The sequence below is a fragment of the Mesoplodon bidens genome (assembly GCF_964165515.1).
Source record: "Mesoplodon bidens genome assembly, chromosome: 4".
NCBI lineage: Eukaryota > Metazoa > Chordata > Mammalia > Artiodactyla > Ziphiidae > Mesoplodon > Mesoplodon bidens.
This window is the reverse complement of record NC_138160.1, coordinates 118,277,925-118,305,883: the sequence shown is the minus strand read 5'-3', so window position 1 is coordinate 118,305,883 and position 27,959 is coordinate 118,277,925. Positions and strand designations below refer to the sequence as shown.

Here is a 27,959-nt window from a genome sequence, read left to right as displayed (position 1 = left end):
GAGAAGAGATTAGCATCTAGATTAAGTGCTTCCCCTCACTGCAATAACAATATATCCTTGAGAGTGAACATTAACCTCACCTTATTCATATATTCCATATCTAACTATTATCCAAATCAGATAAAAATTTTATATCTGATATGCTAACATAATCAAACCCCTCAAATATAGGACCAGTCCAATACAAAAAATGTCCAGTTACTTCATTACTCTTTTAGGATCCTACAACCTCCAACGTTTCTGAGCAAGAGCAAAGATAAACTTTAACCTTAAGCAACATCATCCTCACCTGGTCCTAAGCTGTACCAATTTTCTTCTGCCTAAAACTAGTTTAAGGTATAAAAAATACAAGCTACAATAGCTACTATGTAAGTTACCATTCTGGACACTGAAGGAAGAAGTTGGGACTTCCCTGGTGGTCCAGTGGCTAAGACTCCATGCTCCCAATGCAGGGGGCTGGGGTTCGATCCCTGGTCAGGGAACTAGATCCCACATACCGCAACTAAAGATGCCACCTGCGGCAATGGAGATCCTGCATGCCACAACTAAGACCCAGCACAGCTAGCTCAATAAATTAATTAATTAATTTTAAAAAAAGGAAAAAGTTGATGCTTAACTCTTATCTACTCACCTTAGCTGGTTGGTTACCCAGTAGTCAGAATTATCCAAGAGAAATATAATACAAGCAAGAAACAAAAACTACTTATATAATTTAAAATTTTCTAGTAGCCATAAGTAAAAAGAAACACATAAAAATTAAGAACAGATTTTATTTAACCCAATATATCCAAAATATTATCAATGAGATATTACTGAGATATTTACAGCTTTTTCAGTGCAGTAAGTCTTGGAAATCTGGTATATAGTTTACACTCAGCACATTTCAAATTGTACCTGTCACCTATTAAGTGCTCAACAGCAACATATGCCTACTGGCTACCACACTGGATGGAACAGAGCTAAAGCTACTCAAGCCCAAGGCATGTGTTTCTTCACACCAATTATAAATTCTAATTCTAGTCAGTCAGCATATGACCATGAACTGCTGGACAAGATTGCTCAGGTCAAAACCAAATGGAATTCATTTCAAAGACTGAGGGTCATTTATGTTTCAGACACTGTGTTAAGAGTTTTCAGATTGGGGTCAGGGGGAGGGGGGTTAGAGTGGAGAGTTTTGTTCATTTGTTTTTTGAGGGGAATGTGAGTGTGATAAAAGAGACAAATAAGTTTGGTCCCAATAAATTCTACTGCAGTACTGGGAAAAACTCAAAGCACATGCCCTAACAAAGGGAGAAAGGACCACATTAAGGATCAGCATATCTCTTAGCAGAACGAAGAGTATGAAAGAAAGAATTCGGCTGTACCAAGTACAGGGCTCTTCAGAAGGAGACTTTTCACTGGCATTGAAATACTATCTTCAAAGAGTATTATAACACAGAACTGGACTCCAAAGTCAACTACACATTTAAGAAACAGAAAGTTTAACCTATTAAACTGTGGTTTGTTTTAACCCATTAACCTAATTGTTTGTTTTTTAATTTTGTTTGTTATTTTTTTTTTTACTGTTTATCGTACAACATAACATTTACCATCTTAACCAATATTAAGCATATAACTCATAGGTCTCAAGAACATTCACATTATTGTGCAACCATCACCACATCCGTCTCCAGAACTTTTCACTTTCTCAAACTGAAATTCTGTCCCCATTAAACAGTAACTCTACATTCCCATCTCCCCCAGCGCCTGGCACCCCCATTCTCCTTTCTGTCTCTATGAATTTGACAACTCTAGGAACCTCATGGAAGTGGATCATACAGGATTTGTCCTCTGTGTCTGGTTTATTTCACTCAGCATAATGTCCTCCAGGTCCACCCATCTTGTTGCACCATTAACCTAATAGTCTGAAAGTTATACGAATATTTTGTGTCTATGCAGAGAGCATTAAGAGGTATTTTAAAATTTAAAAACACTCTGCATACAAGAACGGGGACAAACTGGAAATACATATACCTAAATGTTAATAGTAATGGTGGGTCAATAATTTAATGCACATGTATGATTTTCAACTACAAAAAAATAAACAAAGCGGCAATAACTTTTTTCAAATTCAATTACATTTCACTTTAATTTCAATCCATTCACTTTTTTTTTTTGGCCGCACCCCACAACATGCAGAACTTCCCCAACCAGGGATTGAACCTGCACCCCCTGAAGCAGAAGCATGGGGTCTTAACCACTGGACCACCAGGGAAGTCCAATCCATTCACTTTTAAACCCATCCAAGCTCTTTTTCTTTCTCTAGAATCCTCATAGGCAGAGTAACCTTAGGCTGATAGAGCAAGAACAAATTAAACATAACCACAATAACTACATTTCATTTCAAGGAAACCTGGAAGTCATTTGTGAAACAAAGATCCCCTAAACGGTCAAAAACCCTCTGCTCTCAGGCATCTGAAGCATTTCCATAATGTTTAAGTAAGTAGGGGTCAAATGCATTACCCTTAACATCAGTATCTCTTAAAGCATCATACAGTAAGTTAGTGATAGATCTAAGACTATCTATCTCTAACTCTTCAAACTACAATGCAAGTAGAAGCATTAAGGCTGCTGGCCTCCTGGCCCTTGGTGCCTTTAAAAGGGAGTTTGGCCCTCACCCTATGATCTAACATATCACTTCCATTCACTGCTTATTTCAGAGTATTAACTTTTTCCAAAAATGTCATCTGTATACTGAAAGAGCTAAAGGAAGTAAGGGTAAATCACCCATGGCCTCCTCCCCCATAACCCTCTAGAATGTAAGGTCAATAAGGGCAAGGATCTTTGTTTTTTCCACTAATATATCCTTAGTACCATGAATATCCCAAACTGTTCACTTTATCCATTCTCCCAAGTCAGCGTGAGTTCATTAAGCAAGCACCTATTGAGTATCTCTACTACCATTATACCAGACCCTGAAAGAATATTTTTTAAATAGTTCCCATCTTTCAAAAGCTTAAAACCTAGCTGCAGAAATTACATGGATATAGGAAATACAATTGAGCAACAATTCAAGGAAGTAAACAATTGAGTGCAAAACTTCAAGCTACAAAGAAATAATGTAGAATGGTGTAGTCTGAAATGGCCTTCAGCAAAGAGATGGGGGTGGAAATGTGGGCCTTGAAGGAAGGGCAGGTTAGGTTTAAATAAGTAGGAAGGGAATTTCAATAACACAATGGACAATGTCTTACTGAAGGCATGAGCTCAGACTGGCCTGAGCAGGCAGAACAAACTGGAAGTGGAGAAAGTGAATACAGCCTGGAATAAGACAACAGCAGTGGAGACAGAAAAGGAAAAATGCAATAAACCATCGTAGCACTTTCTCCACCTTAACTGCACATTGGAATCTCCTGGGGAACTTTTAAAAATACTGATGCCTGGAACTCAATTTGGTGATTCTGACTTAATTTGGGTACAACCTAGACATCAGGATTTCTAAAAGTTTCTTTTTCAGAAAAAGCTTTTTTTTTTTTTTTTTTTTTTTGGCTGTGTTGGGTCTTCGTTGCTGCACATGGGCTTTCTCTAGTTGCGGTGAGCAGGCTTCTCATTGCAGTGGCTTCCCTTGTTGCGGAGCACCGGCTCTAGGCACGCGGGCTTTGGTAGCTACAGCACACGGGCTCTAGAGCACAGGCTCAGTAGTTGTGGTGCACGGGCTTAGCTGCTCCGCGGCATGTGCGATCTTCCCGGACCAGGGCTTGAACCCGTGTGCCCTGCATTGGCAGGAGGATTCTTAACCACTGCACCACCAGGGAAGCCCCCCAGGGATTCTAATGTGCATCCAAAGTTAAGAATCATTGCCTTATCCCACCAACTGTACATTCTGGAAAATAAAACTTTATTAAATTAAAAAATAAAAAAGAATCATTGCCTTAGAGGAAACACCAATGTAACTTGATAAGTGGCAACAAAGGATGAAGAAGGAAGGCTCAAGAAATTACAAGATTTATTTTAAAGTATGTATCTATAAAAATCATGGGGCTTCCCTGGTGGCGCAGTGGTTGAGAGTCCGCCTGCCAATGCAGGGGACGTGGGTTCGTGCGCCGGTCCGGGAGGATCCCACATGCCGCGGAGCGGCTGGGCCTGTGAGCCATGGCCGCTGAGCCTGCGCATCCGGAGCCTGTGCTCCGCAGCGGGAGAGGCCACAGCAGTGAGAAGCCCACGTACTGCAAAAAAAAAAAAAAAAAAAAATCATGACATGACTGAGAGAATCCAGGAAATGAAAAAAAGTAAAAATATGTGAACCTTTCTGGATTTTACCACTCTGTCAACAAAGTTCTAAGTACTGAACCAGTTTTAATTAATCCAGACTGTCTCAATTCTCCACATACCATAATTATTTATCTAATATTTTTCAAAAGAAATAATCAAAACTTAAAGTGAATCATTTTTTTAAAATCAAGGTAAAGCTCAATACAAAGATTATAAAATAAATACTCCATAAATTGCCTCAGGTTTTCCAGCTAGAAATAATCTCATCCTCCTTGCAATCCCCATTGTATTTTAGTAGTACCTATGATGGCACTCCCAATAAATGTTCTCTAGAGATGCTGTATGTTTCAGAAGGGAGGGATCAGTGCCTCATTCCTCCCCTTACACAGTGCCCAGCAAACTACTCTGCAGATGACACATACTCAATATTAACTGAGTGACAGGAAGATACTGCGGGTTAAGTTCTGACTGTCACTGGAGGTTCTAAATGTTCTTGAATGTTTCATAAATAAGCAAAAACCTATCCCTAGTTGATTCTGCTTCTTGCAGACCCTTTTATCATTCTAAGCTTTCTTCAAATGTGCTTCATTGCCCTCCCCCTTTATCCTCACTCCATCACTTTTTGATAGGACACAGCCTGATCACTGTTATGTGAGTCAATTCAAGGAAACTAAATATTTTTATCTTTAGGAGAAATGTGTTCAGAAATCATCTTCTAAAATATATTTCTGAATACTGAGAGAATTTCTTTCAAAACCCCCACCATAATCCTTAAATTTCAGCCTGACATCAATCACTGTTCTAGTTTTCACTTACATAATAAAATGTTATATAAGAGTGCTGTTATGGTCTCCATATCTTCAGTATAAATGAGTATCTCCCACCAATACTTACATCCATGGCACAAAATAGAAAGTACTATTTGTCTGGCATTCTGGGGAGAATCTAGGAGGTACCTCATGATCAGAGATGACTAGTCCAAGATCTGACCAACCCCAAGACTCAAGGAATATCTTTTAGACTGGTTAGGAAACTCTAGTATAGGGGAATGAGAACAGATTTATCACATACTCTTCCCCACAAAGGCTGTTTTTAAAGTGGTTTCCCAATCATAACTGCACTGGACACTTTCATACCACTTCAGCACGTGACAGTAGATAACTGATTCACATACATGCCATGAGTCTTAGTTTCCCTGAGCCAGTCTTCAAATTATTCATTTTTTATATTTTCTGATTTTCAGGCTTATATATGGGTTTTTAAATGTGTCCCACATTTTCAGTGTGACTTATCAACCGCTTCTTCCATTTGATTTAACCAAGTCTCTAATCTCATTTTTCTGAGGTAGACTGCATATGATCAAAACATGGCAATGGCTTAAAAAAATTCAATATGCTTCACTAATTTCACAATATGGTAGAAACCAGATAAACACAGGAAAGCATTCATCTTCACCCTAGGAATTCCATCATGACTCACCATTATATGTTCACTTATATAAGAATATAAGTGAACAAACAAGATGTATGGCAAATGAACAAATGAGAAAGCACCAAAGATCTTTTCGTGAAAACTATTAAATAGGGAAAAATCACTAGTGATAACTAATTTGCATTGTCCTTCTTCCCTTTAAAATGATTTTATATAATTTTTATTTAATTTATTCCTTCTTTGCCACAGTAAAATACTGCGTACAAGGTCTAAACTACACTAACCCTAAACCAGCATTAAATAACTGGAATGAAAGAAGTATTAGGGAAGGAAAAAAGAAGACATTAACAATACCGAAAAGAAATCAACAGATACAGTATTTTCTACGGCAAAAAAATTGTCAGGCATCCAATTTCACAGCACTGGTTTTTAAACACAAACCTTAAAAATTAAAAAACACAACTCAGTTCACCTAATACAGCTCTACTTGGCAATTACTTACTCTTATAGCACTGCACATGGCTCATTCAAATAACTTCATCAACTATGAATATTTTCAGCATTCCATTTTGCCCAAAATTAGATGGCCACCTACATGTGATAATGGAATTTTAGGGGTACTGAAGGTTACTATCCCTAGTAGACACATGCTGAAATATTTAGAGGCGAAGCAATACAATGTCTGCAACTTACTTTCAAATGTTTCATAAAAATAAAAAGGTTGTATATGTGTATATATACATATACATGCATATATTTATACACACAAACATGCACATGTGTTTACATGTTAATTGGTGAATCTAGATAAAGGGTAGATGGGTGTTCATTATATGATTTCTGTAAGTTTAAAATTTTTCACACCAAAAAGTTGGGCAGAAAGGGGGCACTACAGAAAGCCATTTATCCATTCCTTGAAAAATTTTACTCCACCCAAGAGTCAAGAAGCTAAAAGCATATTTGACATATATAGTTAAAACATACTTGATATGTACAGTTAAAACATGTATAGTTAAAACACCTCTTAACATGTATAGTTAAGACCCAACAATTATTATGGAAAACTCCTGTTACTTCAAAGAAAAGTTCTGAAAAACACCTCAGATCCAATATCTGCTATAGAAAATTCCTCTTACTCACGTTGCCCATGTACTCCGAGAGCAGGTCCTGCAAGGCCTGGCGGACAGCATTACACTCTGCCACGATTCTCTCACGCCGGTCATCACGTGTGCAGGATGAATCAGCCATCAGGGCAGCCCCACTAATGATGCTTTCCAGGCGCTCCTCCAGGGAAGGCCTAAAGCGCTCCTCGCTGAAGCTCAAGGGGTCCACAATGATTTGTTTCTGCAAAGGAAACATTATTGAATGCTAGTGTAATCTCTATTCCCTCCAATATTCAAGAAGGTGAGGAAAGTGTTGATTAGGAACACCAATATATAACACAAAAATTTCAATGCCTGAAACAAAGTTATACTTCTTGGCAGATGAGGGGCATCCCACACAAGTTGGCCTATGGTGGATTACTTCTCAAAGAAGACGCTGGAAGCAATACTATCCAGCGGAATAGGGCCTGAATAAGGTACGATACCACAAATGCAAACAGAAATATGTCGGCATAAAAATCATGTTCACATTACTTAATCTGAACATCTAAAGGTCAGCCTATGCAGTAATAGTAAGTTACCAAATGAGAATTACAAGGAAAATAAACATTAGCACTCTTGTTCTTTTCTATGGACAGAGTATAAAACTGCTACACGACATTAGCAGAACTGTTTCACCACAAAAAATAAATAAAAACAAAACACTGACTTCTGTCTTCTAAGTTTCAGAAAGGAATGAGTTTATAATCAATTTCAATTTTCTTCATCTTATACATTTCATTAAAGCTTATAAACAATTCAGGCTCAAATTTATCCTGTTAATTCCAAACTAGAGACTTTCTTTGCTGAAAGACCTCCAGGTATTCTGTAAGAGATGACAGCAATCTGTCCCAGCGAAGCCACTCTCTGAGATACAATTGCCTGCAAAAGAATAAACCCTTCCTCTGTCTTCCCTTCACTCACCTGACTCCACTTAAATCCAGCTTTACCACTGATGAGTGAGGTCAGGTCACAAGTAATCTATAGGTTCTAGGTCAAACATCAACACCCCCAGGACAAGATCTACTGGCCTTCCTCAAACTTCTCCACTTGATACAATTTATCCTTACACCAATAAATGCGTGTACAAATATTTTGCCTTTAATTTTTCTTTATAAGAACTATGCTCTTATTGATCTCAGTTTAAATGCCAAGTTTTTTCTCTAAAAAAAGCTTGCCCTTTTCCAATAAGTACACTCTTCTTTCCCTTCCAAAGAACCATCAGTTTCAAAACTAAACATACAATTCCTTCGGTTTATTATTAACCTACATTTTAGCTGATTATTTTTTTACCAGATTAAGTTACTGCAGTATTTCTCTGGTCAAAACTGAATACACAACATCTTCTTCACAATGACCAACAGGAATGAAGAATGAATGGTCAAAGAATTTTAACACAGAGTCATAGAACTTCAACAGACCTGTAACCATTTAGTCCAACCCTGTCATTTTATGAATGAAGTTTCACTAGAGTCTTAAGAGGTTCAGTGACCTCTGATAGACATTACTCAACTTAGGGCAAAATGTAATCTGTACTGCCTTGAAGGGGGCAGTACCTAATACTGCCAAATTTGAAGGGGAAAAACAACAGTGCCAGTTAATTGTAAGATATATCTTAAGAATTTGCCATAAAGTTATTTAATGTTTAAGGCTCCAGGGTAAAAATTTAGTTCTAACATCATGGTCTTTAGGCTTAACACTGTCTTTACCCAAGACAAAGTAAAGGGGTGAGACAAAGGAAAGAAAAGTAAAGACCAGGAAAAACTGTTAAAATGCACTCCATTATATTGATTCTACACCTCAAAGCACTCCTGCTAATGAAAGGATGCTGGTCACCTGGAAGGCAATTTTCCCTTATGTTAATTAAAAAAATAATAATAACATAACAGTTGGTTAAAAAAACAAACAAACAAAAAACCACTTAAAAAAAATCTTAAACTGCTGCCATCTACTGGAAGCCATGAGGCATTGTGGGTAGGAATTTAAAACCATAAAACACAACCCAAAAAATTAAGATTAAAGTTGATACATAGGATAGTGTGTACACAGAATATATATACAGAACAGATCTGGGGCATCATTTATAAAAGGTAGTTATATGGCATTATGCTAAGGAAGTATTTTCATCCTAAATTTGCTTCCACTTGATTAAATTTTGTCTATTATTTAGTCATTGAGAAGAGAAGTGTATCTAGGCAGACAAGTCAGATTAAGATGACAGCACTTCTGCTGTAGTCACTTATGATGTGTCTGTATCTCTCACTGACTGTGAGCCCCTGGAGGGCAGAGCCTAAGTGCGCTTTGCCTCTGTATCTCCCATAGCTTCATATCTACCAGAAGGTTAAAGTCTTGATTGAAATGAACCAAATTCATATCTTCACCAAAGAATGACCTCATAGGAAACACAAGTTGCATAAAAGAATTCAGAAGTTTAAAACTAAAAAAAAGAAAAGAGAAGGGAAGGGGAAGAGGAAGGGGAGGGGGAAGAAAAGATAAAATGCTTTAGGCCAAGTCAAGGTCAAGTAGACTGATAGTTCATAAAATTTCTTTCTTAGACTACAAATCTAAGTAGAAATTGAGCTTTCATGAGAAACCTTTATCACATTTCCCCAGAAATCTGTTAACTTTGAGGGATGGTCAAGAGCCTGTAGTTTCCTCCCAAGTATAACTTACATCAAAGTTATTGAGGGCATATGCCAGTTCTCCTCCTCCTCCACCCTGGTGCTGGGAGGCATCATCTGATGCAGTAGCCTGGGCTGCATTAGAAATGCCTGTGACCGCCTGCTGCAGCTGCTTATATATCAGGTCTCTGTTGGCCTTATAGGCTGCGACATCAGGGTGCTGTAGGCATGCCTGGGATGCAGTATAGAGGATTGGAATGTTTTTCTGCAGGATTCCTCTGGCTGCAGCCATCTGATCCCGATGGCCCATATCTTTCAGTTCCTACAAGAGTAAAACAAGAATATGGGTCCTACTCGTAAAAATTTGTCAGTGAATTCTGAAAAGTTAGAATTTCTACTAATTAGACAATATTTTCATTAACAGCCTGGCTTGAAAGTTCATCACAAAGGAGGCAGTATGGCTTAGTAGGTTAAGAGTTCAAACTTTTCCAAAACACATAGACCTGAATTTGAATCTCCAGCTCTAATTTTTACTATTATGATCCTATTTAAACTCTCCATCTTCAGTTTCACCTTCTGTAAAATAGGAGCAATAATATTACCTCTCTTACAATTGTCTTGAGGATTAAATGGAACAATGCATGTAAAGCATCTAGAACAGCACTAAATAAAAAACAAAACATAAAACTGACTAGAATCTTGATTACAACTTTATAAAGATGGATGTACCTATTCCAACCAAAATAGAAAAATCAGAGACACATTTAAACACAGTAAAACTTATTGAGGATTTCTTTTTTATTAACTTATAAAAGGGCTTCCCTGGTGGCGCAGTGGTTGGGAGTCCGCCTGCCGATGCAGGGGACACGGGTTCATGCCCCGGTCCGGGAAGATCCCACATGCCGCAGAGCGGCTGGGCCCGTGAGCCATGGCCGCTGAGCCTGCGCATTCGGAGCCTGTGCTCCGCAACGGGAGAGGCCACAGCAGTGAGAGGCCTGCGTACCGCAAAATAAAATAAAATAAAATAAAATAAAATAAAATAAAAAAACTTATAAAAGTTCACTGAAAGATTTTTATGAAATTTGGGATGGGATACCACAAGTATACACAAACTACGCAAACCACCCAGGTGAGGATGTGGCAGGCTGTTCCCCCAAGTACAGAACATCTCCCCGCTCCCACATCCCAAAGACCACCTTAGGACCCGGATTATTAAGGCATAAAGCTGAGGCTCATGGACTCCATGACTTTAATCCAAAAGGTTTGTATTTCACTGTAATACTCTATAGATATGTAGTCTTAGGTGAAACTGTCCTTTTTCAATTTCCTCTACCCCATAATTATAATTCAGAGTTAAAAGGATTTGAGGTTCCTAACATGGTTTCAACTACCAGCATCTACTTGGTAAACCGGGTGAATATGCTAAGTGACAATTAAGTGATACCAATAATAAGCAAGATGGAAAGGGGGTATTTCTGGTACCCCTATGTTACTGCAATTACTCAGAGAAAACTAAGTCTTCAGTAAATGTGGATTGCCACCACAGAAGAGAAATATAAGTGATAACCATAACTGACCACCAACTGTTCCAACTCTATTTTACGTGTGATCCTAGAATTTCAATGTTAATGTCACCAACTGAATCCTAGAGTACAAATTTAAATGTTTTTAAAATGAGTATTACATGTACAAACAGTAAGAGAAAACTGACTTAGAAAGGCCAAAGTCAATTACTCAACTTAAAGTCTGACAGCTGTTTAATGGCTCATCTTTCTGAGTTCCTGATTAAGCATTAGAACACCAAACCTCCTCCCTTTTCCTGAAACTTCATCTCACTATATGTTTTAGGTTTGCATCTTTATTCAAACCTTGTATAATATGACAGCTTACTTTTCCTCCTAGAATTCTTTTCTCATTTGGAATCTGAATTTGCAAGCAATAGCACACAGCACTCCAAATGCCCTGTAGCACCGTACATTAGGCTAAATATTCATAAACAGGACCCTGTGGATTTTGAGAATCAGTGATCATTTCAAGACTCAAGTTATGACAGGGGGTTGAGGCTCACACCATTATGCTTAAACAGCTGGTGCACATGTTCTGTATGGCATTTTCTAAATGTCTTGCTCTCACCAACACCTCAGGGACTTTTAAGTTTTCTAAGGAGGCATTTGCCTTTAAGCACTTAATAATGTCCTTTGTTTTATAAAATGTTTTGCAATCAACTTTGGCATTCTCCCTAAGTATCTATAACCTAGATATCAGTACAGCCTCTTGTAAAGGTTAGCAAAGACACTTGTGGTCACCTAAAGTTATAATAGGTGCCAAAATTATTATTCAACATCTGACTTTCCTAAAGCCACTGCCTGGCCTGGTATGATAAACTCCTACCTTTCCAAAGACTACATCAGGTTCAATACTCAGAAATAGGACCCCATGGATTTAGAGAGTCGACGATCATTTCAAGACTCATAAACTGTGACCAAGGTCTAGGGCTCACCATTATGCGTAAGCAGCTAGTATACATGTTCTGTGTGGCATTTTCTAAATGTCTTGCCCTCATCACAATGTATCTTTGATAGACTTCTTTTTACAAGTACGGGGGATATATTTTAATCTATGATGAAAATGACAGCCACCATCGTTTGTCCTAACTGCTAAGGTGTTCTATTTTCTGTCTTTAGAATTGCTTTTGCCGTAGGACAAAGAAACTAGGTTTTGTTAAGATAGGAAAATAGACACTATCACAAGGCAGCACTACTTACTATGATAATGATCAATCATAAGAATTCTTTTCAAGATATATAGTCCTGATAAGTAACCCAGATTAGTGAAAAAAAAGTGAGCTATTAGCAGTGTAATAGATTACTTAGAAAATTATAGAGTTCCTTGGTCTACTTTAGCCTTCATGATTCACCCATTTGACCAATCCAGTTATATTTCAAACAGACTCAGGAACAAACAGAAAACATAAAGTGGAAATGACCCCTTTCAACATAATTTGAACCAACGATCACAGGCAGTGACCAAGAAACAGAAGCTAAATTCTAAGCAATCCATAACACTTTCTAACCAAGACCTGGAAATTCAAGTGAAAGTTTCCTCTCATGTGCCTCTTAACAATGTAAAACTGTAGCCATAGATACTTTTTTTTTTGGCCACACCGCACAGCATACAGAATCTTAGCTCCCCAACCAGGGATCGAACTCCATGATCCCCCCAGAGTCTTAACCACTGGACTGCTAGGGAAGTCCCCACAGATACTTTTTTTTTTTTTTTTTTTTTTTTTCTTTTTGCGGTATGCGGGCCTCTCACTGCTGTGGCCTCCCCCATTGCGGAGCACAGGCTCCGGACGCGCAGGCCCAGCGGCCATGGCTCACGGGCCCAGCCGCTCCGCGGCATATGGGATCCCCCCAGACCGGGGCACGAACCCGTATCCCCTGCATCGGCAGGCGGACTCTCAACCACTGCGCCACCAGGGAGGCCCAGGATTTTTTTTTTTTTTTTTTTTTTTTTTTTTTTGCGGTACACAGGCCTCTCACCGTTGTGGCCTCTCCCGTTGAGGAGCACAGGCTCCAGACGCGCAGGCTCAGTGGCCATGGCTCACAGGCCTAGCCGCTCCGTGGCATGTAGGATCTTCCCAGACCGGGGCACGAACCCGTGTCCCCTGCATTGGCAGGCGGACTCTGAACCACTGCGCCACCAGGGGAGCCCCCCCACAGATACTTTTGATCAGATGTCTTCTCTTGGATTCAAATGACTATACTTAAAGAAATGGTCCATGGTCAAACCCATCCAGTACAGGTGATTTACACATAAAACAGTGGCAGTACTATCCATTACCAATTTGTCTGTTCAGGCTTTCAGAAAAATAATCATGAAAGAGTTCACAGACTAGGTAAGAAGCACGACATTTTAACCAAACCTATTTCAACAAGCTCATGTACCTGGGTGGATAGATTGTAAACATCAAAGTATTCCATCTTTAGCATATTGGGGAGGCAGAGTTGACAATGTAAGGCAGAGGTGGTCCTCTTCACAGGAACCAGGGTGGATGCTGGCAGATCCTTACCTCTGCCATCTAATTCACCCTTACAGTCAAATAAGAGCCTGCAGCCTAATAGAAATTCATAACTTCTAGTCAGCAAATAATATTCTAGCCCAAGAAAGTAACAGATTATGGTCACACACAGAATCCCATTCCAGGATGGATCTGCAGTACAGCAAAATGGGTTATTCTCTCTTTAGTTAAACAAATATTTATTGAACACTATTGTATCTAGGCAATGTTCTAGGCATTAGGGATTATAGTAGCAGTTTAAACAAAATCCCTGTCCTCTAGAGCCAGACAAGCCTAGGTTCAAAACCTGGCTCCACCACTTACTAGATGAATGTCCATGCCAAATTACTTAACCTCTCTATGCTACATACAGTTCCTTCACCTATAAAAACTAATATCTGATCAATTATAGGATCTACCTTATACTGTTTTTGTAAAAATTAAATTCATGTTTATCAAGGAACTGTAACAGTGTTTAGCACATAGTAAACACCTTTTTAAAGTTATTCATTATTATTTTCAGCAACATCCTCACCCCCACGCCACGTTGCAGAAAAACCTTAGAGACAAATAGGTAAATCCCAGAGTGCCTGTAGATCTCATAAGGTTCAACATTTCCTCACTGGGTGGCTGCTGCTTAAATGGTACAAGGGAGGCTAAAGCATCCAAGTACACACATCACATCCAAATACTGCTCTTGAGGAAACACCCCTTTTCTGGACTAGGGCTGCCTGCAAATATAAAAGGCTTGATGAGGAGGTAAATTATTACATACCACACCTGGGAAGAGAAGGAAAGGTCACAGGAGAAAACAGTCCAGGGTACTAAGCATACAGCAGTAGAGGAACTCTGCCAGAAAACACATATGCAAAATTGTGACCAGTAACTGAAGGAGGCCAATGGGCAGTATCTAAAAGAGAGAATGAAATTTCCACCAGGCTGGTACTTTAGGATAAAATGAGTTGAGTTTAATTCCCAAAAACAGCACTAGTTTATAGAAATATACACCAAGGCCCAGGCCCTATAAAAAGTCACTTTACGATCAGAAGGCACACAGGCACCCACAGCCAGCCTATTCAACAAATTCTACTATAGGAGGCTAAGGCTAAAGGTTAAAGAATTAGGTCCAAGGAAAACTATAAATGACCATGACATACTACAAACCCAAGACAAACTTTAAAATGTATCACTCAATATACCAGCAGAGGGACTTCCCTGGTGGTCCAATGGTTAAGAATCCACCTTCCAATGCAGGGGACGCGGGTTCAATCCCTGGTCTGGGAACGAAGATCCCACATGTCGTGGGGCAACTAAGTCTATGCACCACAACTAGAGAGCCCGAGTGCTGCAACTAAGACCCAACCCAGGCAAACAAACAAATAAATAAGTAAATAAATAAATAAATAAAAGATACCAGCAGAAAACAGATGGTAAAATCAAGCTGGGCAATTCAAAGATGGTTTAGGGACTATGCTACAAACGGTATGGGCAAAGTACAGGAAAACCACAGGCTATTAGGGCACTTAGGCCCAGAGAGACAAAACGAGGCAGCAGTTACCAGAACCCAGGAAGTGAGGTGTGGGGAGAATACCACCCAAGAGAGGCTATGACTTTTAGCATCCCAGGGCAACCAGCAGGGAGGGATAAAACCCTATCCTCACTGTCCTTTGACCTCCTAATAGCGCTCCCAGTGGCCAACCCAACCAGAAGCCAGAGGGCAAAGAAGCCCCTGGATGCAGTCCAGACAGGTCAGGTCCCTGGGGCAGAGAGCAGGGTGACCAAGGGCAGAAAACAGACATGGAGGTGCTAACAGAAGATCATCTGGCATGTTAACTAATAATTTCAAGATTTTTATGACATCTTGTTTTGTAAATGTTTGAAATTCTCTTTTTTTAAAAAAAATACATCAGGGATTATGAAGGAACTCTTCATGGATTCATGGCACAATGAATTAAAACTCAGGCAGCATTACTTTCCAGTAAGTTTCTCCAGTAGTATACAAAATTCTGGACTATTATTCTGTTTATCTCAAGAACATCATCAATTTACTTATTCCACCATTTTGCAAAGATATGCAATAGTGTCAGTCTAAATGTTCTCACTTTCCTCAAATAATAGTAAGTCTTGGGGCTTCCCTGGTGGTGCAGTGGTTGAGAGTCCGCCTGCTGATGCAGGGGACACAGGTTCGTGCCCCAGTCCAGGAAGATCCCACATGCCACGGAGCGGCTGGGCCCGGGAGCCATGGCCGCTGAGCCTGCGTGTCTGGAGCCTGTGCTCCGCAACAGGAGAGGCCACAACAGTGAGAGGCCCACATACCAAAAAAAAAGTAAGTCTTCATAAGTCAAAATCAGACTAGGTTTTAATACAGTAAGACTATTCACCAAACTTTATTTTTTATAAATTTATTTATTTATTTATTTTTGGCTGTGTTGGGTCTTCGTTTCTGTGTGAGGGCTTTCTCTAGTTGTGGCAAGTGGGGGCCACTCTTCATCGCAGTGCGCGGGCCTCTCACTGTCACGGCCTCTCTTGTTGCGGAGCACAGGCTCCAGATGCGCAGGCTCAGTAGTTGTGGCTCACGGGCCCAGTTGCTCTGCGGCATGTGGGATCTTCCCAGACCAGGGCTTGAACCCGTGTCCCCTGCATTGGCAGGCAGATTCTCAACCACTGCGCCACCAGGGAAGCCCCAAACTTTATTTTTTAAATATAACTAACATTCATTTCACATATTCAAAAGAGAACTTATATCAAGAATGTTAAGTAAAATAAATTGTGAACATAATTTGGCCAGCTTGCCATATTTATAAAATTACCATACTATCATACAACAAATTCTTCTTCGGATCAGTCAGCCCCAGCAAAAAGAAAAAAACTCTCTTGCACTATTGGTGGGAATGTAAATTGATACAGCTACTATGGAGAACAGTATGGACGTTCCTTAAAAAACTAAAAATGGAATTACCATATGACCCAGCAATCCCACTACTGGGCATATACTTAGAGAAAATTATAATTCAAAAAGACACATGCACCCCCATGTTCATTGCAGCACTATTTACAATAGCCAGGTCACGGAAGCAACCTAAATGCCCACCGACAGACGAATGAATAAAGAAGATGTGGTACACATATACAATGGAATATTACTCAGCCATAAAAAGGAAAGAAATTGGTCATTTGTAGAGACGTGGATGGATCTAGAGACTGTCATACAGAGTGAAGTAAGTCAGAAAGAGAAAAACAAATATCATATATTAACGCACATATGTGGAACCTAGAAAAATGGTACAGATGAACCAGTTTGCAGGGCAGAAACAGAGACACAGATGTAGAGAACAAACGTATGGACACCAAGGTGGGGAAGTGGCAGGGTATGTGTGTGTGATGAATTGGGAGATTGGGACTGACATATATACACTAATATGTACAAAATGGATACCTAATAAGAACCTATAGAATTCAAAAAGAAAAAACTACTTGTGTTTATGTGATGGAAATATAAGCCAACACAAGGACAAATGATAAAAGCACACTGAGCCTACACTAACTAAATTACTCAGGCAATACAACAAATCTAGCTATATTATCATGTGTAATATTAAGTACTGGAAATGTAAAACCAGGATCTCATATGTACAGATTCAATCTGATCACACCTTACAGCTTAAAATATGAGCAATAACTACTATTCACCAACTGCCCACTGCTGAGGGCCTACTGAATGTCTGGCACTATATTAAATACTTCACACACATTCTTTAATTTAATTCTCTCAACCCTGTGGGGTAGAATTTTATACTAATGTAAATGTAACCAAATGAAAGCTGAAGTCTCCAAAGCTGAGGCTGTCATATATTGGACATTTACAGTATTGACCCCATGTTCCTCATGCCTGAACTCCTCAGAGTTCTTGCTGAATGTTCCTATTCTCAGGAAGGCTACCCCTGTCACAGACAAGAAGGCAGATCTTCATTACTCTGAGTCAGATAGAGTTAACTGCTTTCCTCTTACCAATGATTAGTAAGGAATGGGTATGTTATACAATCCATATTTAGGGCAAATCTGTTAGAGGCTTCTAGATCATTTGCTTATAACGAGAGACATATGGAAGAAACAGTCCTTTTTTTTCTCACTGGACATATTGATGCGTGCAAATGTCATATCTAGAGCTTCTACAGCCATCCAGTGCCAGGCACATTGAAGATGGCAGTGCTGGAAAATGTCAAGAAACTGGATGCTTGATGATACTGCAAAGCCTTTAAATTTAACAACCCTGAACTCACTTAACCTAACTTGGGGCTTCTAATTAGTGAGAATATAAACCCCTCAATGTTCAAACAGTTTTCGAGCTGGGTGTTCTGTAAACTGCAGCATAAACTATTTTAACCAATACAGGTATTGGCTAACAATAATAATAATTCGGGACTTCCCTGGTGGCACAGTGGTTAAGAATCCGCCTGCCAATGCAGGGGACACGGGTTCGAGCCCTGGTCCAGGGAGATCCCACATGCTGCAGAGCAACTAAGGCCGTGAGCCGTAACTACTGAGCCTGTGCGGCACCACTACTGAAGCCCGTGCGCCTAGAGCCCGTGCCCCGCAACAAAAGAAGCCCGAGCACCACAACAAAGAGTAGCCCCTGCTCGCCGCAACTAGAGAAAGCCCGCGCACAGCAACGAACACCCAACGCAGCCAAAAATTAATTAATTAATTTAAAAAAAAAATAAGAATTCGTCTTCTCAGTGCTCTTTAAAAATAAGAATAGCACAAGCTTGACCAAGACTATGGAACATTTTAAGAGCTGGATGGTGACACATGCATGCCCCCTAAGGAACACACATCTAACACACAGCATCCAGGAAGGGCACAGGGAAGAGTTCAAGCAAGCACCCCAACAGCAAAATGCCAAAGAGGTAGCAAAGGGTGGAAAAATAAGAACACTGATCCACATACCACACAACACAAATTCCTAACACTATGAAAACTACTTGAATGGTAAGAAACACTTTAAAAGTTACAAAAGATGGAGGGGGAGGTACTTTCTGGTATAGAAGTAATTCCAATATGCTTTGACTGGTTTAAGGTTTTTAAAAGTTTGAATTAAACTCCACCACCAACTCAAGTTCATCCTTGAACACACAGAACAAAAGCCTATCACTTCTCCAGACACTATCACAAACTGCTAAGCTACCTAAAGTAAAATTTTCACAGGAATCAAAATAGGAGCAAAACATGAATACAACTTAATACTAACTTTATTAACAATACTGAAAGGACACATCATAAACTAAATATTTTAATGGAACTATATTAGCAGAGAGAGATATTGGTACCTTTTGAAAACTTAGGTAAAATCGATTTTTCCCACTAGGTAATAATATAAACAACTTAAATGTATCCCCAAATCATGGTTGTACCTGTTGTCTTTTGGCTGCCATAATGTTCAGCTTATCCACTTCAGGTTTCAGGGCCTTATATTGTATTCCCAAGTCCTGTTCAGTGCCAGCATTCCTCAGTTTCAAGATACCGTCTTCTACCTATAAAACACACACCCCCAAAAGAAAAATTCTCAACAATACAAGTCTGTACATAAAGAAGATCTAGAATTTTTTATTCCTTTCGACAGCTACTCACATAGCAATCCAAACTTCCTCTTCAATTTACATGGCCCTCAAACATTTGAGCAGCTACTACATGGGAGTTTTATGGGAGGTGGGGAAGGACAGCATTATTGTGACTTCCATCTAAAAGGATACAATTTAACATATCTTGATTTCTCAACTCTGGAACTCTGCTGGTACAAGGAAATGTTTAATCACTACCACAAAAAGGGAAGGAGTCAAAACAAAACCTATTCTGCAAATTCTTTATTAGAACAAAGACAACACAGGTTCACAGCAGAGCCAGTATGATGTTCACTTGGAACAGAGGAGTGAGTGGAAATTAAAAACATTCCTGGTCCATTTAGGTAAACCAAGTTCAAAACCAAACCAAACTCTAAGAAATGTTGAACTAAGTATGGCCAGCAGCAGCCTCGCTGTGATAGAACAAATTACAGACGTAGGCCTATACTTACAACTTTCAGCTGAACAAGTAATTTGTAGACATCTGCCATGTCAGCCAAAATAAGCAGCCGGGTAACGGCAGAGAGCAAAGCTCGAGCTGCCCGAACCATGTTGCCACGCTTCACGGAAGAGCAGGGATCATCTGCAAACTCTCCAGCAGCACTCTTCATCAAATCGCCTGTTCCACAGAACAGAAAAACAAACTCAGCAGAATGAACCAAATAACTGGTCTACATTTTTAAAAAATAAAAATAATTCAAACTTTGTATATTTCATGGGCAGAATTTAGTTTAAGGATTTTTTTTGTTGTCTTTTTGGTTTTGTTTTCTAGCCGTCCCTAAGAAAAGCACCTTCATACATTCCTGGTAAAAGCACAATATCTAGAAAGTGATTTAGCACTATGTACCAAGAGCCTTAAAAATACTTCTTTCCATTGATCTAATAATACTCCTTTCCAAGAAGGACCATTATATGTATCCTAATGGAAAAAAAAAATTCAAGATCTGAATGGGAGAAAAAAATGGATCTAATGCAATCTACCCTCACATCCACAGAATGATACAGAAACACAGCAACCATTATGTAGGACCATTATACTTCATTAACCATCACAACTACCTAATGCATATAGCTCAAACAGAAACTCACTGGTATGTTCAGTCACTGACTCACTCATTTTCCTCATAGCAAAACACTTCCAACAGCTCAAATGCTCAACCAAGCATCTAGTTAAGTAAATTATGGTAAAGCCTACAATTGACTATTATGCAAATATTAACACATATATGGGAAAAAATGTTAAAGCTTATGATGAAATCTTAAGCAGAAAAAAAAAGATGAAATGATAAATGTACGTAATCTGTGTTTAAAAAAATACAGAAAAGGGGCTTCCCTGGTGGCGCAGTGGTTGAGAGTCCACCTGCCAATGCAGGGGACACGGGTTCATGCCCTGGTCTGGAAGGATCCCACATGCCGCAGAGCGGGTGGGCCCGTGAGCCATGGCCGCTGAGCCTGTGCGTCCGGAGCCTGTGCTCCACAACGGGAGAGGCCACGACAGTGAGAGGCCCGCGTACCGCAAAAAAAAAAAAAAAAAAACAACAACAGAAAAGGCTGGAGTCAAAAGACAAATAGGGACTTCCCTGATGGTCCAGGGGTAAAGAATCCGCCTTCCAATGCAGGGGACGTGGGTTTGATCCCTGGTCAGGGAACTGAGATCCCACATGCCGTGGGGCAACTGAGCCCGTGCGCCACAACTATTGAGCTCAAGCACCTCAACAAGAGAGCCCAAGTGCCACAAACCAGAGTCCAAGTGCCCTGGAGCCCGCACGCCACAACTAGAGAGAGAAAACCCACACACCACAACTTGAGAGAAGCCCACGGGCGGCAAAGAAAGATCAGCATGCCTCAAGGAAGATCCCGCATATGGCAACTAAGACCCGATGCGGCCAAAAAAATAAAATAAATAATTTTTTTTAAAAAGACAAATAATAGTTATACTAGGTTACAATCTGACTCTTTACATTATTCTGTACTTATGAAAACATTTTCTATAACAGGTATTATATCCATAATTTCTAAAATTAGGCTAAAAATGTATATTTTACTATAGTTATTAGGAATATCCAACTTATACAATCCCAGCTTCAACAATGCTAAGAAGTTACTTATAACATTTCCTAGAAACTTGTAAAATAACTTATTCTTTTTTGTTATGTATTTCTAATAATAATCATTTAAGGTGCCTATCGTTGCTCTTTTCTTATAGCTGAAAGCAACTGTAGGGCCAGGGCTGTGTCTGTTCCACCAGTTATACTGACAGTGCCTCTATGGTGACTATCTTTGGATTCCTGGAAAATTACTCCCTCCCTTGGCTGAACATGTCCACTTCAGATTAAAGCCTAAAGGCTATTCACTCTCTCAACTCTTCCACAAATGTAAAAAAAGTGCACTATCAAGAAGCCTAGCTACTTCGTTTTTTTTTTTTTAATTTCTTTATTTTAGGCTACGTTGGATCTTTGTTGCTGTGTGCAGGCTTTCTTTAGTTGTGGCAAGTGGGGGGCTACTCTTCATTGCGGTGCGCGGGCTTCTCACTGCAGTGGCTTCTCTTGCTGCGGAGCACTGGCTCTAGGCACACAGGCTTCAGTAGTTGTGGCTCGCGGGCTCTAGAGTGCAGGCTCAGTAGTTGTGGTGCACAGGCTTAGATGCTCCACGGCATGTGGGATCTTCCCGGACCAGGGATCGAACCCGTGTCCCCTGCATTGGCAGGCGGATTCTTAACCACTGTGCCATCAGGGAAGTCCTAGAAGCCTAGCTACTTCTGAAGAGACCTACCAAATTTCTCCTAGCTATCAAATTTAGTTGCAGAATGTGAGATTAGGGGGAAAAAGTTAAATTCACCCTCAGATTCATATATTAATTAGACTAAGAAGCACAACATAGTATTAAGAGCAAAGACAAGCTCTGCGTATTTGTCAGGTCAGAAATAACTCACAATGAAGAATTTCATAGCTAAAAGTTTTCCTGGATCTAAGATACAGACATATGACAATTACGTGGATACTTAACAAAAATGTTATTTTATGGTACTTAAAAAGACAGAGCTCAGCCATTCATTTATTTATTCAACAAATATTTGAGCACCCACTATACATTAAAAGCCAGCAATATAGTGCTCAAGAAACAGCCCATGTCCTCATGGAGCTCTATGGAGGGGGGAAGACAGACAAGCAAACAATTAAAAGCTGATTAAGACAAGGCACCTATACTCAAAGGGCCCACAAATTAGGGAATGCAGTCAAAATTACAATAGTACTGTGGACAAGGTGCTATGGGAATATATCAGGAAAAGTTATTTACTCATGTAAGAAGTTGTCCCTAAAGCCTTGCAGAAAAAGATATTTGCCTAATATTAATTTTAAGCAAGGAATATTAAATAAGAAATATTGGCCTTATACAGTAAAAAGAATTCCACCTATTTATTGAGAGCATATTACACACTAAAGCAAACAAATAAATCCAGTGCCAGGGATATGAAGCTGAGCAAGACTTACCTCTGCTTTCAAATGGTTTATAAACCAGAAAAGAAGAAAGTGATCATACAGAAATTATGTGGCATTTTTAACATACAAGCTTTAAGAAAGGCACAAAGTAGCATAGGGTCAAAAAAGGAAGCACTAAACGACCAGTTTGGGGTATAAGTGAAATGCCAACAACAGTTTTATTGAAGACATGGTGCTCTGAGATGGACTCTACCCTCAAAGGATAGGAAGAACTTGGGGCAGTAGAGTTAAGGGAGCTGGCACCTCAAGCAAAAGGAACAGCAACGCAGTAATATCTAATATTTATTGAATGCCCACTCCATGGCACTACGCATATTTTATTTAATCCTATGAACCACCTAGAAAGTAGGTGGTATTAGCCCTTCTTTACAAACGAGATAACTAAAGCTTAGACAAGTTAACTAACTTAATAGTAACTAACTTAACTTGATTAAGTTAGTTACTATTTCACCTAATAGTAAATGAGACAGACAGGATTTGTAATGCTTAATGCCTATGTTCTTAGAACCACTTAACAAGCTGGGTATACAATAAAAAGGCATGTGTGAGGGCTGAGTTCTCTAGTCTAACTTGGAAGTAAAGGATGTGTATAGAAGCATCAGATGATGGGGGGGTGGGTATGATGATGGGTAGAAAGGCCATGGACAAACAGAGTACAAAGAAGAATCCCTGAGCCAAAGAGGGAAATCAAGGTCAACCTAACAAAAGCATATATAATAAACCTGGCCAGTGATATAGGTCAGAAAGCCACAGTAAGAGCCCAGGAAAGAACAGTAGTAAATTATAAATGCAGGAGTCAAATGATATGATAACCTTTGATTATTAAGAGGGAGGGAGGGAATTCCCTGGCAGTCCAGTGGTTAAGGACTCCACACTTTCACTGCCAAGGGCCCGGGTTCAATCCCTGGTTGGGGAACTAAGATCCCACAAGCTGGGTGGCACGGCTAAAAATAACAAAAAAAAAGTAAGGGAAAAGAAAGCATGGTGGAAGATTACTTAAAGGTTTCAAGGTACAGCTGTCCTGAGATGGAGAGGAGGGCCAGGGCATACTATATGTGTGGACACGAACTGGGGAAGATTTAAAAAAAAAAAAAAAAGCTGCAGCCCTTGATACTGTGGCTTTAGGAGTAAGGGAAAGAAGACTCTGTGACAAGAGAAACAAAGAGACACAAGATGACAAACTGTCTAAAACAAGAAAATAAGCATTTGCAAAGGAAAGTGGTCAACAAAATCAAATATATACATATAAATCACTGGAATAGAATTGAGAATCCAGAAATACACTAAATTAATTTTCAACAAGGCTGCCAAGACCATTCAATAGGGGAAAAACAGTGTTTTTAACAAATAGTGCTGGGACAACTGAATATCCACATGAAAAACAATGAAGTTGGACCCCTACCTCATGCCATATACTTTCAAAATAGATCAAAACCAAATGTAAGAGCTACAATTATAAAACACTTAGAAGAAAACACTGATAAAGTCTTCAAGAACTCTGGTTAGGCAATGGTTTCTTAGCTATGACACCTAAAGTGTCATATACAATAAAAAAAGATAAAAACTGGACATCATCAAAATTAAAAATTTTTGTGCTTCTAAGGACACTATCAAGAAAATGAAAAGAATGGGAGAAAATTTTTGAAAACCATATATCTGATAAGGATCGACTATCCACATTATATAAAGAAGTCTTAAAATCAACAATAAAAAGACAAATAATCCAATTTAAAATAGGCAAAGGAATTATACCACACCTCTCCAAAGAAGATATATAAATGGCTAATAAGCACATGAAAAGATGCTCAACCTCATTTGCTATAAGGGCAATGCATATCAAAATCACTAAATATAATCATTCAAGAATGAAGGCAAGGAGATTGGTTCAAGATGGAGGAGTAGAAGGACGTGCTCTCACTCCCTCTTGTGAGAACACCAGAATCACAACTAACTGCTGAACAGTCATCGACGGGAAGACACTGGAACTCACCAAAAAAGATACCCCACATTCAAAGACAAAGGAGAAGCCACAATGAACCAGTAGGAGGGGCGCAATCACAATAAAATCAAATCCCAAAACTGCTGGGTGGGTGACTCACAAACTGGAGAACACTTATACCACAGAAGTCCACCCACTGGAGTGAAGGTTCTGAGCCCCATGTCACGCTTCCAAACCAGGGGGTCCGGCCACAGGAGGAGGAATTCCTAGAGAATCAGACTTCGAAGGCTAGCAGGATTTGATTGCAGGACTTAGACAGGACTGCGGAAAACAGAGACTCCGCTCTTGGAGGGCACACACAAAGTAGTGTGTACATAAGGACCCAGGGGAAGGAGCAGTGACCCCAGGGGAGTCTGAACCAGACCTACCTGCTAGTGTGGGACGGTCTCCTGCAGAAGTGGGGGGGTGGCTCCATCTCACCATGAGGAAAAGGACAGTGGCAGCATAAGTTCTGGGGAGTACTCCTTGGCATGAGCCCTCCCAGAGCCTGCCATTAGCCCCACCAAAGAGCCCAGGTAGGCTCCAGTGCTGGGTTGCCTCAGGCCAAACAACCAACAGTGAGGGAACCCAGGCCCAATCATCAGCAATCAAGTGGATTAAAGTTTTACTGAGCTCTGCCCACCAGAGCAAAACCCAGTTCTACCACCAGTCCCTCCCATCAGGAAACTTGCACGCCTCTTAGACAGCCTCATCCACCAGAGGGCAGAGAGCAGAAGCAAGAACTACAATCCTGCAGCCTGTGGAACAAAAACCACATTCACAGAAAGATAGACAAGATGAAAAGGCAGAGGGCTACGTACCAGATGAAGGAACAAGATAAAACCCAAAAAAAACAACTAAATGAAGTGGAGACAGGCAACCTTCCAGAAAAAGAATTCAGAATAATGATAGCGAAAATGATCCAGGACCTTAGAAAAAGAATGGAGGCAAAGAGCAAGAAGATGCAAGAAATGTTTAACAAAGACCTAGAAGAATTAAAGAACAAACAAACAGAGATGAACAATACAATAACTAAAATGAAAACCACACTAGAAGGAATCAATAGCAGAAAACCTAGGGCAGAAGTACGGATAAGTAACCTGGAAGACAGAATGGTGGAATTCACTGCCGCGGAACAGAAGAAAGAAGAAATAATGAAAAGAAATGAAGACAGCCTAAGAGACCTCTGGGACAACATTAAACACAACATTCGCATTATAGGGGTCCCAGAAGGAGAAGAGAGAGAGAAAGGACCTGAGAAAATATTTGAAGAGATTATAGTCGAAAACTTCCCTAACATGGGAAAGGAAATAGCCACCCAAGTCCAGGAACTGCAGGGAGTCCCATACAGGATAAACCCAAGGAGAAACACACCTAGACACATAGTAATCAAATTGGCAAAAATTAAAGACAAAGAAAAATTATTGAAAGCAACAAGGGAAAAACAACAAATAACATACAAGGGAACTCCCATAAGGTTAACAGCTGATTTCTCAGCAGAAACTCTAAAAGCCAGAAGGAAGTGGCATGGTATACTTAAAGTGATGAAAGGGAAGAAGCTACAACCAAGATTATTCTACCTGGCAAGGATCTCATTCACATTCCATGGAGAAATCAAAAGCTTTACAGACAAGCAAAAGCTAAGAGAATTCAGCATCAACAAACCAGCTCAACAACAAATGCTAAAGGAACTTCTCTAAGTGGGAAACACAAGAGAAGAAAAGGACCTACAAAAACAAACCAAAAACAATTAAGAAAATGGTCATAGGAACATACATATCGATAATTACCTTAAACGTGAATGGATTAAATGCTCCAACCAAAAGACACAGGCTTGCAGAATAGATACAAAAATAAGACCCATATATATGCTGTCTACAAGAGACCCACTTCAGACCTAGGGACACATACAGACTGAAAGTGAGGGGATGGAAAAAGATATTCCATGCAAATGGAAATCAAAAGAAAGCTGGAGAAGCAATACTCGTATCAGATAAAATAGACTTTAAAATAAAGAATGGTACAAGAGACAAGGAAGGACACTACATAATGATCAAGGAATCAATCCAAGAAGAAGATATAACAATTATAAACATATATGCACCCAACATAGGAGCACCTCAATACATAAGGCAACTGCTAACAGCTATGAAAGATAAAATCGACAGTAACACAATAATAGTGGGGGACTTTAACACCTCACTTACACCAATGGACAGATCATCCAAACAGAAAATTAATAAGGAAACACAAGCTTTAAATGACACAATAGACCAGATAGATTTAATTGATATTTATAGGACATTCCATCCAAAAACAGCAGATTACACTTTCTTCTCAAGTGCACACGGAACATTCTCCAGGATAGATCACATCTTGGGTTACAAATAAAGCCTCAGTAAATTTAAGAAAACTGAAATCATATAAAGCATCTTTTCACACCACAACACTATCATATTAGAAATCAATTACAGGGAAAAAAACGTAAGAAACACAAACACATGGAGGCTAAACAATATGTTAATAAATAGCCAAGAGATCACTGAAGAAATCAAAAAGGAAATCAAAAAATACCTACAGACAAATGATAATGAAAACACGATGATCTAAAACCTATGGGATGCAGCAAAAGCAGTTCTAAGAGGGAAGTTTATAACTATACAAGCCTACCTCAACAAACAAGAAACATCTCAAATAAACAATCTAACCTCACACCTAAAGGAACGAGAGAAAGAACAAAACCCAAAGTTAGCAGAAGGAAAGAAACCATAAAGATCAGAGCAAAAATAAATGAAATAGAAGCAAAGAAAACAACAGCAAAGATCAATATAACCAAAAGCCGGTTCTTTGAGAAGATAAACAAAATTGATAAACCATTAGCCAGACTCATCAAGAAAAACAGGGAGAGGACTCAAATCAGGAAAATTAGAAATGAAAAAGGAGAAGTTACAACAGACACCACAGAAATACAAAGCATCCTAAGAGACTACTACAAGCAACCCTATGCCAATAAAATGGACAACCTGGAAGAAATGGACAAATTCTTAGAAAGGTATAAGCTTCCAAGACTGAGCCAGGAAGAAATAGAAAATATGAACAGACCAATCACAAGTAATGAAATTGAAACTGTGACTAAAAATCTTCCAACAAACAAAAGTCCAGGACCAGATGGCTTCACAGGTGAATTCTATCAAACATTTAGAGAAGAGCTAACACCCATCCTTCTCAAACTCTTCCAAAATATATAAGAGGGAGGAACACTCCCAAACTCATTCTATAGGGCCACCATCACCCTGATACCAAAACCAGACAAAGATACTACAAGAAAAGAAAGTTACAGACCAATATCACTGATGAATAT

The 27,959-nt window shown here is 39.5% G+C and overlaps 1 protein-coding gene across 1 annotated transcript in view; it reads right to left on the bottom strand.

Annotated features, from left to right (window-relative positions):
• CTNNA1 (catenin alpha 1) overlaps positions 1–27,959 on the bottom strand; it is a 183,250-nt gene that overhangs the window by 102,760 nt on the left and 52,531 nt on the right. Inside the window, exons 4-7 of the mRNA XM_081230886.1 lie at positions 19,573–19,739; positions 18,914–19,033; positions 9,495–9,764; positions 6,820–7,023 (exon numbers count right to left, since the gene is read on the bottom strand). Coding sequence (XP_081087012.1) covers positions 6,820–7,023; positions 9,495–9,764; positions 18,914–19,033; positions 19,573–19,739 — 761 coding nt within the window. The remainder of the gene's footprint in view (positions 1–6,819; positions 7,024–9,494; positions 9,765–18,913; positions 19,034–19,572; positions 19,740–27,959) is intronic.